The sequence below is a fragment of the Diadema antillarum genome, unplaced genomic scaffold (genome assembly GCF_040938485.1).
Source record: "Diadema antillarum isolate AM-2024a unplaced genomic scaffold, OU_Dant_1.0 seq00000772_RagTag, whole genome shotgun sequence".
In the NCBI taxonomy this organism is placed as follows: Eukaryota; Metazoa; Echinodermata; class Echinoidea; order Diadematoida; family Diadematidae; genus Diadema; species Diadema antillarum.
This window is the reverse complement of record NW_027271661.1, coordinates 67,429-80,508: the sequence shown is the minus strand read 5'-3', so window position 1 is coordinate 80,508 and position 13,080 is coordinate 67,429. Positions and strand designations below refer to the sequence as shown.

General features: G+C 39.5%; 1 protein-coding gene across 1 annotated transcript in view; it reads left to right on the top strand.

The window, feature by feature from the left end:
* LOC139738885 (polycystin-1-like protein 1) overlaps positions 1 to 13,080 on the top strand; it is a gene marked incomplete at its 3' end in the record, with an annotated part of 96,909 nt that overhangs the window by 17,736 nt on the left and 66,093 nt on the right. Inside the window, exons 6-8 of the mRNA XM_071649515.1 lie at positions 7,650 to 7,736; positions 8,364 to 9,639; positions 10,917 to 11,054. Coding sequence (XP_071505616.1) covers positions 7,650 to 7,736; positions 8,364 to 9,639; positions 10,917 to 11,054 — 1,501 coding nt within the window. The remainder of the gene's footprint in view (positions 1 to 7,649; positions 7,737 to 8,363; positions 9,640 to 10,916; positions 11,055 to 13,080) is intronic.

Sequence of the window (13,080 nt, the reverse complement as noted above, 5' to 3'; positions counted from 1 at the left end):
GCCACTTGGTGACATGTGCTTTGTGGGTACATACAACGGTGTAGGAAGTAAAAAGTTCTTTAAATGCCTTTCCTGATTGAATAATCTATCTCCACTGACTGGCTGGCATATTGCATCAAAGGATTCTGTACATGTGGTTTCAAAGAATTTAGATTACCTACACTGTATACAATGTAGTAGTCTTCTCTGTCAAGAGAGCTGCAATGAAACACAACACAAGTCTCCCAGAAACAGTTTGTTTATTATAACCCAGATGCTTTTCAAAATGCAAAATGATAACAACAACAATAATAATAGTCATAATAACAATAATAATGATAATGATAATGATAATGTTGATGATAATGGTAACAACAAAAACAACAAATCCACATCTCTGGGACGTATTGTAATTTATCAATAGACCATACTGGAGTGGTCAAGAATTATTTTTGCAGAGCAAACTGTGTAGAACATTGTACTTGACATGCACCCCCAGCCACACACATACCGGTATTGTACAAGCAAACGTGTACACGTAGCCTACAGTTGCACACACAGAAAAAAAATGAATAGAACAGAGATCAGAGATTGTGGTCGAATATCAACTGTCATCATGCCGCAAATTGCCACACCAATATTGTGATTTGGTAAAATACAAACTTTTCTTTGTTCAGACCAAATTCGTGGTGAAAGAGTGGCCTGTTTCGCACGAGAAACCAGACATCCCCCTTTTTCTGTTCTCTCTTTGACTGTCACCGGCTCAAACTTCCTCTCGTATTTGCCGGCTGAGCATATGATTTCTCCAGGGGATAAGGGTAGCTGGAAGAGTCAATTCTGTCCAGAACTGGAGTGATTTTTGCATGGACTTCACAAAATGAAAATACAGAGTTTTTATTGTATGTAACTTATCAGATTTTTCTACTCATATATTCTTTATTCAAATTGATTCAAATTGATGAAATCTTTCTTTCCATCTCACTCTATTATCTTCACCATTTTTCACTTTGCTGTCCCATTCTTTTTACAACATTGTCTTCACATTCTTTTGAACTTGTATATTTCCCCCTTAAAATAATGTGATAATGTTCATTCAATCATTGTGTGGCATAATTTCCCTAATATATTTTGTAGATATTCTTCTTGTCTGTTATGTGTGCTCCGTGTATGAATAAGATGTGCATTCCCAAATGTGTAAATAGCTCCCAATTTGGATTTGAAATTGTTTGTTCATCATGTGAATTTGAAAAGTGACAAGAATATCGAAAAGCTGATGATAATTTAAACTCTGCTGCATGACAGCATGGAGAAAAATGTGAAATTCTGTATACATTTTTTATTGTGAAATGCAATGGTTTCTCTCTTTTTGGCAAGTAAAGGTATCATTTGTCAACTGATATTCTTGAAATTCAAGGGAAAATTACCCATAAATACAAACTTCAGTGATTGCAGCAATATAGCAGTTAATACATCGGTGAAGTTTTAGGAAAGTCAAAAGATCCATTCACAAAGTCATTGAATTCTACAGTTTTGGTGCCTCCATCGCTGGTTTAGAAAAAGGCTACAACGGTTTGTGATAGTATAGTAGAAAGAAAATATAAAGAGAATTTTACATATTTGTGTTTTTCTGGCATAAATAATGAAAGGCCACTTTGGTTCTGAATGGCAAATTTATCCTCTTGAAAGAAATATACCAAAATATATGACATACATGCATGTAGTACTCTATGTGTCTCCGTGGGATTCTTTTGCAATAACTCAATGGTGTGCTGTTGACATGATTATTAGGTCCCATGTCACATGGCATTGTTGAGCACTACTCCAGCAGTTTGAAACTACTTTGCTGTCACAAAGATGTATAATGAAATAGAGGACATTATTTGTAGTTTACATGCGTTCATATTGGGCACGGCGCCAACGGGCATCCTGCCACAAGTGGGCGCCAGTAGGCTCACGTGCTCCCTCAAATGGTGTGAGAAGCAGATTCTTTTTCTCAGTAGAAGCACTTATATGGGAAAAAGACAGGTGTTTGAGAAATTTTATGTTCCTCTTGGAGAGAAAATGTGAGGCCATTTTCATTCTTGGAAGAAATCTTAAAACTTCTGTGGTTTGATGCAAAATTTGGGAGTGGTTCATCAAATAGATCTTGCAAAGTTTTGAGATCTGGGAGCATGGCAACCAAGTCAGAAGGAATCTGGGGATGGAAGTAAATACCCCTCACAATTCCGCATTCCAGCATTCAGCAGAAATAACGCTAGATTTTGGCTAAATTTCAACATTTTCAGCTCTCTATGGAATACATGAATGAAGTCTTATGCTTCTCACTTTATGATTTACTATGAGAACTCTACACATGCATGACTGTTATTTTGTCAAAATTAAGTTTGAGTTTGTCCAGCAGTTATGTTTCAGATTGTTGTAGGGAAGAAAAGAAAATCCAGCTCAACTGATCTTAAAGGGACGCAGTCCTCACAACATTTAAAAAAATATGTTGTTGTTGGTACCTCCAATGAACTACTTTCATCAAAAACAAACTTTCAAATCACCAAATAAGCTCGTACATTTCGCTTAAAAAGGTGTGACTCTGCACATGAGCAAGTCTTGGCGGAGAGTCATACGCCATCGATGCACAACTCTTTCCAGCGGTGTTCTGCTCGTCATCCCTAGTTATTTATAAATACATGTTTACTATTTATTTTTATATCAATTGTATATTAAGCTTGAAATATTTTGTTTGAAATAATAAAACCACATATTGTCACATTTTATGAAAAAATCAGATATGATCATTTTGAACACTTAAATTGGTTTTCTGAGGCACGGCTGTCAACTTGAGAGTAGGGCATCAATGACGTTGCACCTTTTGGCAGGCTCTTACACGATCGCTTGCAGGAATTATTTTTTAAAAATCGCGTACGGAGACAATTTTTGATGTCCACGCGTATAAATTGGTGAAAGGTTATATTTTTTACTCTTCTTAATTATCAGTACAGTGAAAATCTCAGGACTGCTTCCCTTTAAGGTCTTGCAGTGTACTCCCCAATCTGTACTTGAAAATGTTGATGAATGCCAGGTAGTATTTGTTGGTGTCAACAAGCCAAATCAATCACTGGTCTTGAGTCTGTTGGTGGTCGCAGACCAGTGTTGCAAGCGTGGTAGATCGAAATGGGATTTTTTGGGGTTCCTTTTTTCCTTCTTTGTTTCTTCTCTCCTGAATATGACATGTGGGTGTGGCTGGATGCCACAGAGGTGATAAAAGATGGTCCAACATGATAATGAAGATGGGAAGATGATCCAGAATGATGAGTCCCAGAATTGCCCAGAGAATACAACCTATTTCAGTCCTGTCAACACTCCCTTTGATGGTCGGCCGGTCGACCGCGTTTGGCCACAAGCCCTCTCCGTTAGAAGAGATAAGATCTGAGACAAAACAAGGATAAAAAAGAAAAGAATGAGATGGAGAAGAGACAAGATTGAGAGATGCACAAAGATAGGGAGATAAGATGATGAAGGGAGAAGTACCATTAGAGCAGGTGGGTGGGTTTTTTAAGTGGTGGGTGTATTTGATGCATCCTTTTCTTGTTTCTCCTCAAATAAAGACACAATGTAGGCTCTGTCTTTGTAAAGCTATGGCAGGGATTTGAATTCCTCCCACTGGGTGTTCACTGTTCTAGTTGATGTAGCCCTTGTGATCACTTAGAAGTTCCTTCGTCGATCATTGACATGACATTTGCTCTTGCAACAATTGCTCCGGTCTTATTTTCTCCATGAACTTATTAGAGTTAGGATGGTGATAAGGTTTTATGTTCACAATAGCATGTAATTTGATGTGAGGATTAGGATTAGAGTTAGGGTAAAATGTTTGCCGGTAGAATTTATGTTTGGCTTTAGCGTGCAGTTATTTCATGGGAGCGATTGTCGCAGGAGAAAAAAATGTCATGGAACCACTTGGATTATCTGTGTAGCACATGATGAGTGACGAAATGACAACATGGAATGCCTTTTACTTCAGGAATGAGTGAGACATTGACCCTGTTTGGCCAGCAAGAAGGTGTGAAATCCAAAGGCTCTGTATGCTACTTTTAACCCGTTGGGGACGAGCCCTGAGTATACTTGGGCAGGTGCCTACAGGAAATGCGTGTTGTAAGCAAAATCAGCCCGTCCTCAATGGGTAAATACATTAATGTGCTTCTCAGCTGAAAGGTTAGTACATATGCACGTGCATGCTGTCTCACACACGCACACACACACTTGAATATTTAAGCTCATGGGAATTGCTATGAGATGTACGTGTACATTTGAGAAGTTGGCTTAAATCCGTTGAGGACCGGCTGATTTTGCTAAAACATGCATTTCGCGTTGATCGCTGCCCGAGTATTCTAGGGAGTCATCCACAACGGGTTAAAAAACAAAAACGAACAAACAAACTTGTGTTGTGGTTTAATAGTCAGGCAACATCTTTGCATGGACCTTGGATAGCCGAAGCTCACTAACGTTGCTCAGGTCAGTTTCCTTTTATAGGTAGATCTAATAATTGATTGTCCTACATTGTAGCTTGACAATGTTTTTTGCTGTTGTTGTTGTTTTTAGTATTAACTGAAAAAGTGTAACCTATCTAAAATTATCTAAAATTTGGAAGCCGAGAATGAAGAGGAAGTTTGTTTGTTTGTTTGTTTGTTTTTCATTAAACTGGATTTTTGACTTTCTTTTGTTCAAAATTCTTCTCCTTTGTCCGCCCTTAAGGAACATGAAAATGTTTTGTTAAAAATTAAAGGGGGAAACCCCCTTTTTAAACATTATTTCTGCAATGGTATTGTTCAACTGTAAACATAAGCATGGATTGAGTTTGTTTTAATGAGAATTATGCCATGTTTCAGGACAATCCTATTATTCTGTCAACATATCTACTGTCGAGTTTCTTTTTTAATGCACAACCATATAGAGCACTCCAGTATAGACCCATAACTTTTTGTCGCGAGGTACCCATCTCATCCTCAACATAACACAAAATCACGGGATCCAACCATTTCATCACAATCGTCCTTCTCCGAGCCCGAAGTCATCGACTCCGACACCATATTTCGGTTTCCATTTTCGAACTCTTTATTTACGCCGTAGATGGCTCACTTCATTATTATTAACACCTCGTAACACTTCCCCCGGGGCCACCAAAACGAGTTTTGATCTTTTCTCAGAAATGCTGCAGTTGATGGTTTCCTTTCACTTACTTCTGTATGTTTATGGGGCATCCAATTTTTTTTGATGAGTCATAAAAAAGCTGGAATTATTCTCTTTCAGAGTGTGACTCACACTGTACTATGAAATTAGATTATCTGGTAACGTTTTTCTTCTTTTTTTGTGTGTGTAACTATATGCAAGGTCACATATTTTGAATTCTCATGTTAGGAAACTGTATATAATACTCCACTTCACCTGAAATGTCTTTGTCATATTAAAGTGTCTTGTGTTTCTTGCATATACAGTACATGTAGGCACTGTGTCTACAGAGCAAGCTCTGTGATTTCACCTACATTGATTTACAGTTTTGTATTAACTTTTTTTTTTGGGGGGGGGGGGAATTCCCCCCCCCCCCCCCGAAAATTTGTGTAGCTTTGTCTCTGGTCTGTTTTGAAAGACCAAAGCTGAGATGCAAGCATTGGTGCTCAGACAATGAACTGATAAACAAACTCCATAAGTATGTATTATGGACAACAACAAAAAAGAGAGAGAGAAAAATATGAAGAAGATGAAGGGGGAAGGAAAAAAAAGTGTCAAAAGGAGCAAAGAAAAGTAGAATACAAATCAATGGAATATGATAAAAGGAGGAGTAGAAGAAAGAGCATGATGAAGAATAAAACAAAACATATGAGAAGAGGCAAAATGAAGGAAGAGGTGGTTGTGGATGAGAAGGAAAAAAAACAACAACTCTACAGTGCTTTGCAAGCCCATGAAAAAAAACACAACACTTAACATACAAAGCATGTAATTTATTTTTGTTTCTATGAAAATATTAAGTGATATTGTCTATCCAGTTAACTGCCTGATGAAAGAGGAGATATCTATAGCTGAGTAATTCACTCATCAGAGGTCAGAGGTCAAGAAATTGTTTGGAGATGCAGTTGGTGCTGGAGATTGAATATCACTGTGATAACAAATGATGAGTATACTCTGTAACAATGCAAAATGTAACTAATGGGCAGAGTTTAGAAATTTACAGGTGTATCTCATATAATTCCTGGCTCTATTAAAGTGATGAATGTTGTTATCTCATTATTCGTAGGAGCAAGGTGATTTTTTATATTCTTTGCCAGTTTTTGCATGTGACCTTTGCTCACTTGGCGAGGGTCCGCCCAAAAATTGAGAGAAATATGGATTTTCCATTCTTTAAAAAGCTCTATTTTGAGCAGTAAGTCATATCTTTGTTCTGTTTAACATATGGCCTGTCAAATAGAAACATTGCGTCTAAGATTGCAGAGTGACTTCATTAAGACTGGGATACTTTTTTAAAGGTACATTGTATACTCAAATAATGTTATCCAGTGAAACCTGAGATCATGTCTCTGTTTGATAGATGGGATGATTTTTTTGAGTGAAATTTAATGTGAATATCCCATACTCTCATTATAGCCTTTTTTGCCCACATACGTGAACAAGATATCTTCTGTTTGTAATATATTTGCTGTATTAAGAGATGAAATGATACTGTAAAATTGGATATTTTCGCGCGACTGATTTTTCACGCTCAGCGTGGTTAGAAGGGTTTCGCGTATTTTTAATTCCGCAGAAATAAGACATGAACTACTGGAACCTATGGCAAGCAAAAATATTCATGTGCTTTTATTTTCACGCTTGTTTCTGGTTGCGCGAAATCCACGAAAACTTCAACATCGCAAAAATTTCCACTTTTACAGTATGCTTTTTATATACTTGTCATTGTACAGATATGATTATACAGAGGTGACCAGCTACCATTAAAATGTGTGAATTACAAATATAGTTCATAAAATCTCCAAACCATGAAAGAAGAAATACTGTACTCTTGTGTTGTTGAGTGTATATTTTGTGTTAAAAATGCAGTTTTGCTATTCAAAGTGCTGCTATATTAAAGATGCTTCAGAACCTCCTTTTTACATGCTTTACTAGTATAAATGGGGTAAGAGCCTCAGTTTACAGTGGTTTTCAGTGAACGTCTTCTGCTGGTGGTGTAAACATAGATGTTGACCAAGGCAATGTGTGAAGGTGATTAGAGTTTTGTACCATTTCAGGAGTTTCATGATTCTTTTTTTTTTATACTTCTTTCCACCTCCTCTCACATCACAGCTCTGAGAAACCAGGTTTGTTCTTCTGCTGGCTCTTTTTCCTTTATGAGTCAGGATATAAAAAAGAAAAACCAAAGTTCAATACAAGTATAGTCAAACCTGTACGTATAGCAACCACTGAAGGGTAATACAATGAAATAAGTGCTACGGACAGGCGGTCGCCATGCACATGCTCTCCAAGCTAACTTCTGTGGGGAATTTGTAGTAGGAGCATTACCCAGCTGGAGGCTGCTTCGACAAGTATAACTGTACATTTGCCTTCAAACGGTTGTGTATTCAGTGTGGGATATTGCTGTGTGATATTGCAGCGCTGTCTAATTTCTTTCTGTTTTCCCTTTTTTCCCTTGTCAGGAACATGTTTTCAGAGAAAAGGGGCTCTTCACTGTGACCGTTAATGCCTCCAACTCGCTAGGAAGTGCACTCAAAGTTTTACATGTGGTAAGTATGGCCGCTGAAAAAGCAGTTAATGCTTGTAAGCAAGGAGTCAGGGGACTGATCGGATGGTTACTGTATAAAGGACTATTAAAGCAAAGAAGAGAAAGTGCCTAACCTTGGGGTGCAACTGCTGCAGCAGGGGAATTTGAACCCGGGACCCAGTGATTGGAAGTCCCACATGTGTTGTATCCACAGAACCACAACAGCTCCCTATGACCACTTCTGTAGAGCTGATTCCCTGACTGATAGTCTAGAGTAAAATGTAAGTTTTGATGAATGGATAAATGTAGTTTGAGAGTGAAAATCAATTCATGGGAACTACTGTTCTTGCTGTTATGTGTTGTGTTGTTGTTGCTGATTAGTTGCTGACATCATATCATGCATTATGGCAATATAGGTTTATATCTGTTTAATGGATGAAAATCTAATATGCTGTGAAACCAGATATTTTCTCATCGGTGAAAATTTCTCGAGGAGCCAAGATTCAGATGAGTAAAATGCATGCGGACATGTTTGTCTACACAATTCATTGAATGCCAGTGCCTATTCACCAAAGTTTTATGCTGCAAAAGGCTGTTGGTTATCTGGAATGTATGAACCATACTTTTTTGCTGTCCTTCTCCTTCGTAGATTGTCATGGATCGAGGTGTTAGCAATCTGAGTGTGTCTCTTCTAGAGGGCTCCCTTCACACCAGGCCGAATGTCAGCCACATCTTCCTACTCAGCATGGAGACAGCCGACCGCGAGCACGCCATGCTCCTCCTGGACTTCGGTGACGGCGTCGTCTACAACCAGTCCCTGAGGGACGTGAACGAGACCTTCATCAGCGGTGGCTCGGCCAATCCGGCCAACCTGTACCTGACGGCGAGCTACGGCGACGGATGCCAACTCCTCGTTTCCTTCAGCCACGAGTACTCCAGCACAGGACACTTTGATCCTGCGGTGCATGTGCTGAGTAATGGCACACTGTATGCTGGCAGTCTTCCGCAAACAATCGTCGTGCAGGAAGCGATTCCATCTGTTAGCCTGGACTCACAAGAGTCATTTCCTCTGCACTCGAACGGAACAATCGGTTCAGTTGTGCCCGTCACAACCGGTAACATGTCGTACGAGTGGACGGTGAGTCTCGAAAATGTCACGATCGCCAGCGTTGTAATGACCAGCAAAAGCTTTGTGCACAACTTCGCGGCGGAAGGCCGATACCTGGTCAAGGTTACCTTGAGAAACCTGGTGAGCACCGTGTCGGACGCCAAGGTCATCACAGTGCAGAGAGAGATCCAGGATGTGAGTGTCTGGAGCGAGTCTGAGAATTCAATCATGGCACTGGAAGAGAGCGTGCTTTGTCAGGCCACTACGGAGGATGGAACTGGGCCAACATTTCTGTGGGATTTTGACGATGGGAGTTCCTTCGAGGACTTTGGTCTGCAGAGCAACGCAGACCCCGTAATCGTGAGTAGCATCAACCACACCTTTGCGAAATCGGGCGAGTACAATATCAGTGTCACGGTTCAGAACCTGGTCAGTACGGTGACCAGGAGACTGGGTAAGCCTCTGGTCATCCAAGAGCCCGTTTCCGGCATCACTGCACAGTCTGCGAGACCCAGCTTAGTGGGCTCCCCAGCAGAGATTGCCGTCGAGCTCAGGCGCGGCTCGCACGTCCAGTTTCACCGAGTGTCTGGAGAAGAGGAGCAAGTTTTAGAGGCCGTGATGGCTGGAAATCAATCATATGTCGTACAGCTGCAGCTGGAGCCGACGGGACTTCATGACATTAACATCTCGGCATCAAATAATGTCTCTCAACTCTCGACACCAGTCAAACACCTGGTTCTGCCGTATTTAGGAAACTTGTCCGTGTCTCGCTTTCCCATTTCTTCAAATCAAATTGCACTACTGGTGGACATCAATGGTAAGTTTCACTGTGACTTGGTTCCAATCCTACATCTCAGGTTTAATGTTGCTCTTATTTTTCCTTTATTCTTTCTCTCTTTTCTATATTCAATGCATGAAAATTATCTCGAATTAATTTTGCTGTTTTCGAATGAAATACCAGTAATCAGTTTATGGACAACACTTAATGAAGCAAAGTTTTAAAAAATGTGTGAGATGTCAAGGTGCTCTAGCATTTGGATTTCTTTTCTCCAATACATTCAATGTTTTTTTTTTGTTTTAAATTTGATATGCATTAAAATATGTAAACTTGCTAGCCTTGTGTTAAGATTGAAATTGTGAATTTGATTTTATAAAGTGGAATGAATGAAATCAGTAATAGATTTGAAATCCTGAAAACATGCCTACATCAGAGCATAAGTTCATCCCTACTGTGGTGAGGGTAAAATGGATGTGTTTTTGAAAATGATGGAGCAGATCCTAATCAGATGATTTGTTGAGAGTGTACACGTGACCAGGCATTTATTTTGCCTATTACATAACTTTGCGTATGACTGATCATTAAAAATGTTAAATGGCTGGTCTATTAAAGCATTTTCACTTCGCAAGGGTAACTGACGGAGCTTGCGTTGTTGTTGTTGTTGTTGTTTTTTTTTACTTGCGACGAGGGTGATTTATCAAACATCAATGATCTGTTTCATCATTTTATAAAGTAAATAATACACGTTATCTTTGTTCAGGAATTAATAGTGTAATTACCCACACTTTAATAGTACCTTTGAAACAGTCCAGATGCCCTCGGCTAGGTGAATAGACTATACTAAAGGTACCTTGAATACATCTTATCTTACTCATGCCCCCATTAATGTGAATGATTTGCACAATATAACATCCTATCATAGTCTCCTTTCTTGTCTGGCAGAGTTGCTGACTTTCCCCATTTCTGCAGGATCCTCCACCTCCCCCCCCCCCCTGAAAAAAAAAAACAACGACAACCTTGATTAAGATGTTTGAATGATGGCGGTGACCACCTCTGATAGATGTGTGTTTTTGTGTGAATGAGTGCATATTTGCATTTTTTATTGTTATACACCAGTAAAATATAGACAAAGTTGGATTGTATGATGTATGATTGAGCTAATTGTGGAAGTCTACCTTGGAATCCCTACAAAACCATCTTTAATCCCTTGAAGATTAGTCCCAGGTGTTCTCGGGTAGGTGTCTATGGAAAATCATCAAATGCGTGTTAAATAGCAAGATCAGCTCGTCCTCAATGGGGGTAATATTGTACTTCAGGCACACATCCAGGTCAGATGGAAGCTGTGTTCCATTGGAACCTGGGAGAGAATAACGTCAGTACCGGCAGCAGTCTGCTAGTCATAGAGAAATCTGAGCTGCCATCGGAGAGCTTGCTGCTGACAGTCACCAACCAAGGTAAGGAGAATATGAACATACTAGACAGAAACAGCATTTTATTAACACATTGCAGACGAGTCCCAAGAATACTCTGTGCTGGTGTCTATGGGAAATGCATGTTTTAGCAATATCAGTCCTGCCTCAACGGGTTAAATGAGTGATTTTTAGTCGGTTAGAGCAGTTTTGGTGTTATGCCAAATGCCATCAAGGTCCCATTAAAATAAAAAAAAAAAAGGTGTTAGTACAGTTTGTATGGCAACTCTTGCTCAAATAGCAACTTTCCAAAGCTACACCCAATCCAGAAGCAGGATTTATCTTCATTGCCATGATAGTAGTCATTGCCGCAAGAGTTGCTATTGTAGTGCCAGCCTTTTTTATGAAATGAGGGCCCAGATCTCAATGGACGTGTTTTTGAACAGAACCATTCCAAATGACATGTGATCATCATGTGCTTGGGTACCACTTCATGACCACTTCATGTGACAGATCTGCAATTGATGCTGCTGTAAATAGAATTTAAACATTGGATATGATTTGTGAGTCAGTCGCCATGACAAAGGGGGTCATAGCATCAATGCACTTTCTTCTGTGAAAGGCAAATAATGTGTCATTGCCATCTGGCGAGTCAAGTAGGTGATATTTGTGGAAAAGTTTTTTAGTCCAACCTTTATCTAGAAGAGTCTATAATGGTATTATAGTCGGATCCATGCTGCACCTCGAAGGGGGAGCAGTCGCCATGCACATTAATTTGCTTGTTTTATATGCATACGTATATACTTGTACGTATATCTTTAAAAAAAAAATACAACCTTGTTTTCTTCATTGTTACTCATTTTGGCATGTATTTTGTCAATTTACGTTTTTTCAGTTATTACAAATATCTTCTGCTTAAATACGTTGTATAATTTCTCTGTTTATTTTATGGAAATGAAAACAAATGAATCTTGAATCTTGAATCTCATGTGGAATGGCATGAGGTTGAAGAGTATTTTTCTCTTCAGATGAATATCAATAGACAGCTTTCTTGAATTGTAGAAAGTCGAGATGGGTCCCTCAGAATGTTCATCGTTTTGGCCTATCCCCTTTCTCTGCTTGGAGTGATTGTTGATTGGCACCGAAAACCCCATAGCACAGAGACTCCAACTCTCCTGTTTTCAACGGGAGATCTCCCGCCAAAAGCCCATTTTTGCAAAATCTCCCGTTCTTTCGCTTGAGATTTAATTTTTCCAGCCCAGGCTCTGTGTCTCCCGTTTGAAATGATTTCTTACTTAGTGTCATCGTATCTTAAAAAATAAGCCTTAGATAGCACGAGAGAGCATCTAGAACCCTACTAGCCTAGAGCTTCCACTTTAGAACCCTGGCCGCAAGGAACTTCGCGCTTTGCGCTCGTGATGTGCGCGAGCCAAGTTGGAGTCTCCCGTTTGCTAGGGGTTTCAGGCGGGAGAATCTCCCGATCAGAAGGTGCTTGAGGTTGCAGTCTCTGCGTAGCATTGCAGCATGCTGTCCAAAGTCCCTGGCACAGAAAGGGTTAGCATGCAAAGTGTGGTCATTATTATGTGGCTCCAAAAAGAACAAGGAAAAAGTAGGGTAAAGCGGGAAGACAAAGAACAGAGTGACAATACAAGAAGAAAGAAGGATGTATCGCAAGGAAATTATCGAATTCAATCATAATTTGGATGGGATAGCCGTAGATAATCATGCCTAAGCTGTGGATAGGAGGTACAATGTATCTATGGGTGCATTTATCAACTCTTTTTCTCGGCAGAAACAGGTTTTCCAAACAGCTTTCAAGGAATTTTTACGAGTTGATAAATGCAAAGCTGTTTTGAAAGCCCTTTTGGAAAGCCTTTTCGAAAGGGTGCGTTTAACAACTCTCCTTTTCTCAGCAGAAACAGGTTTTCCAAACAGCTTTCAAGGAATTTTTACGAGTTGATAAACGCAAAGCTGTTTTGAAAGCCCTTTCGGAAAGCCTTTTCAAAAGCCGCAAATTTGTGGCTTTCCAAACAGGTTTCCTAAACAGGTTTTCAGAAACCTGTTTGTAAAA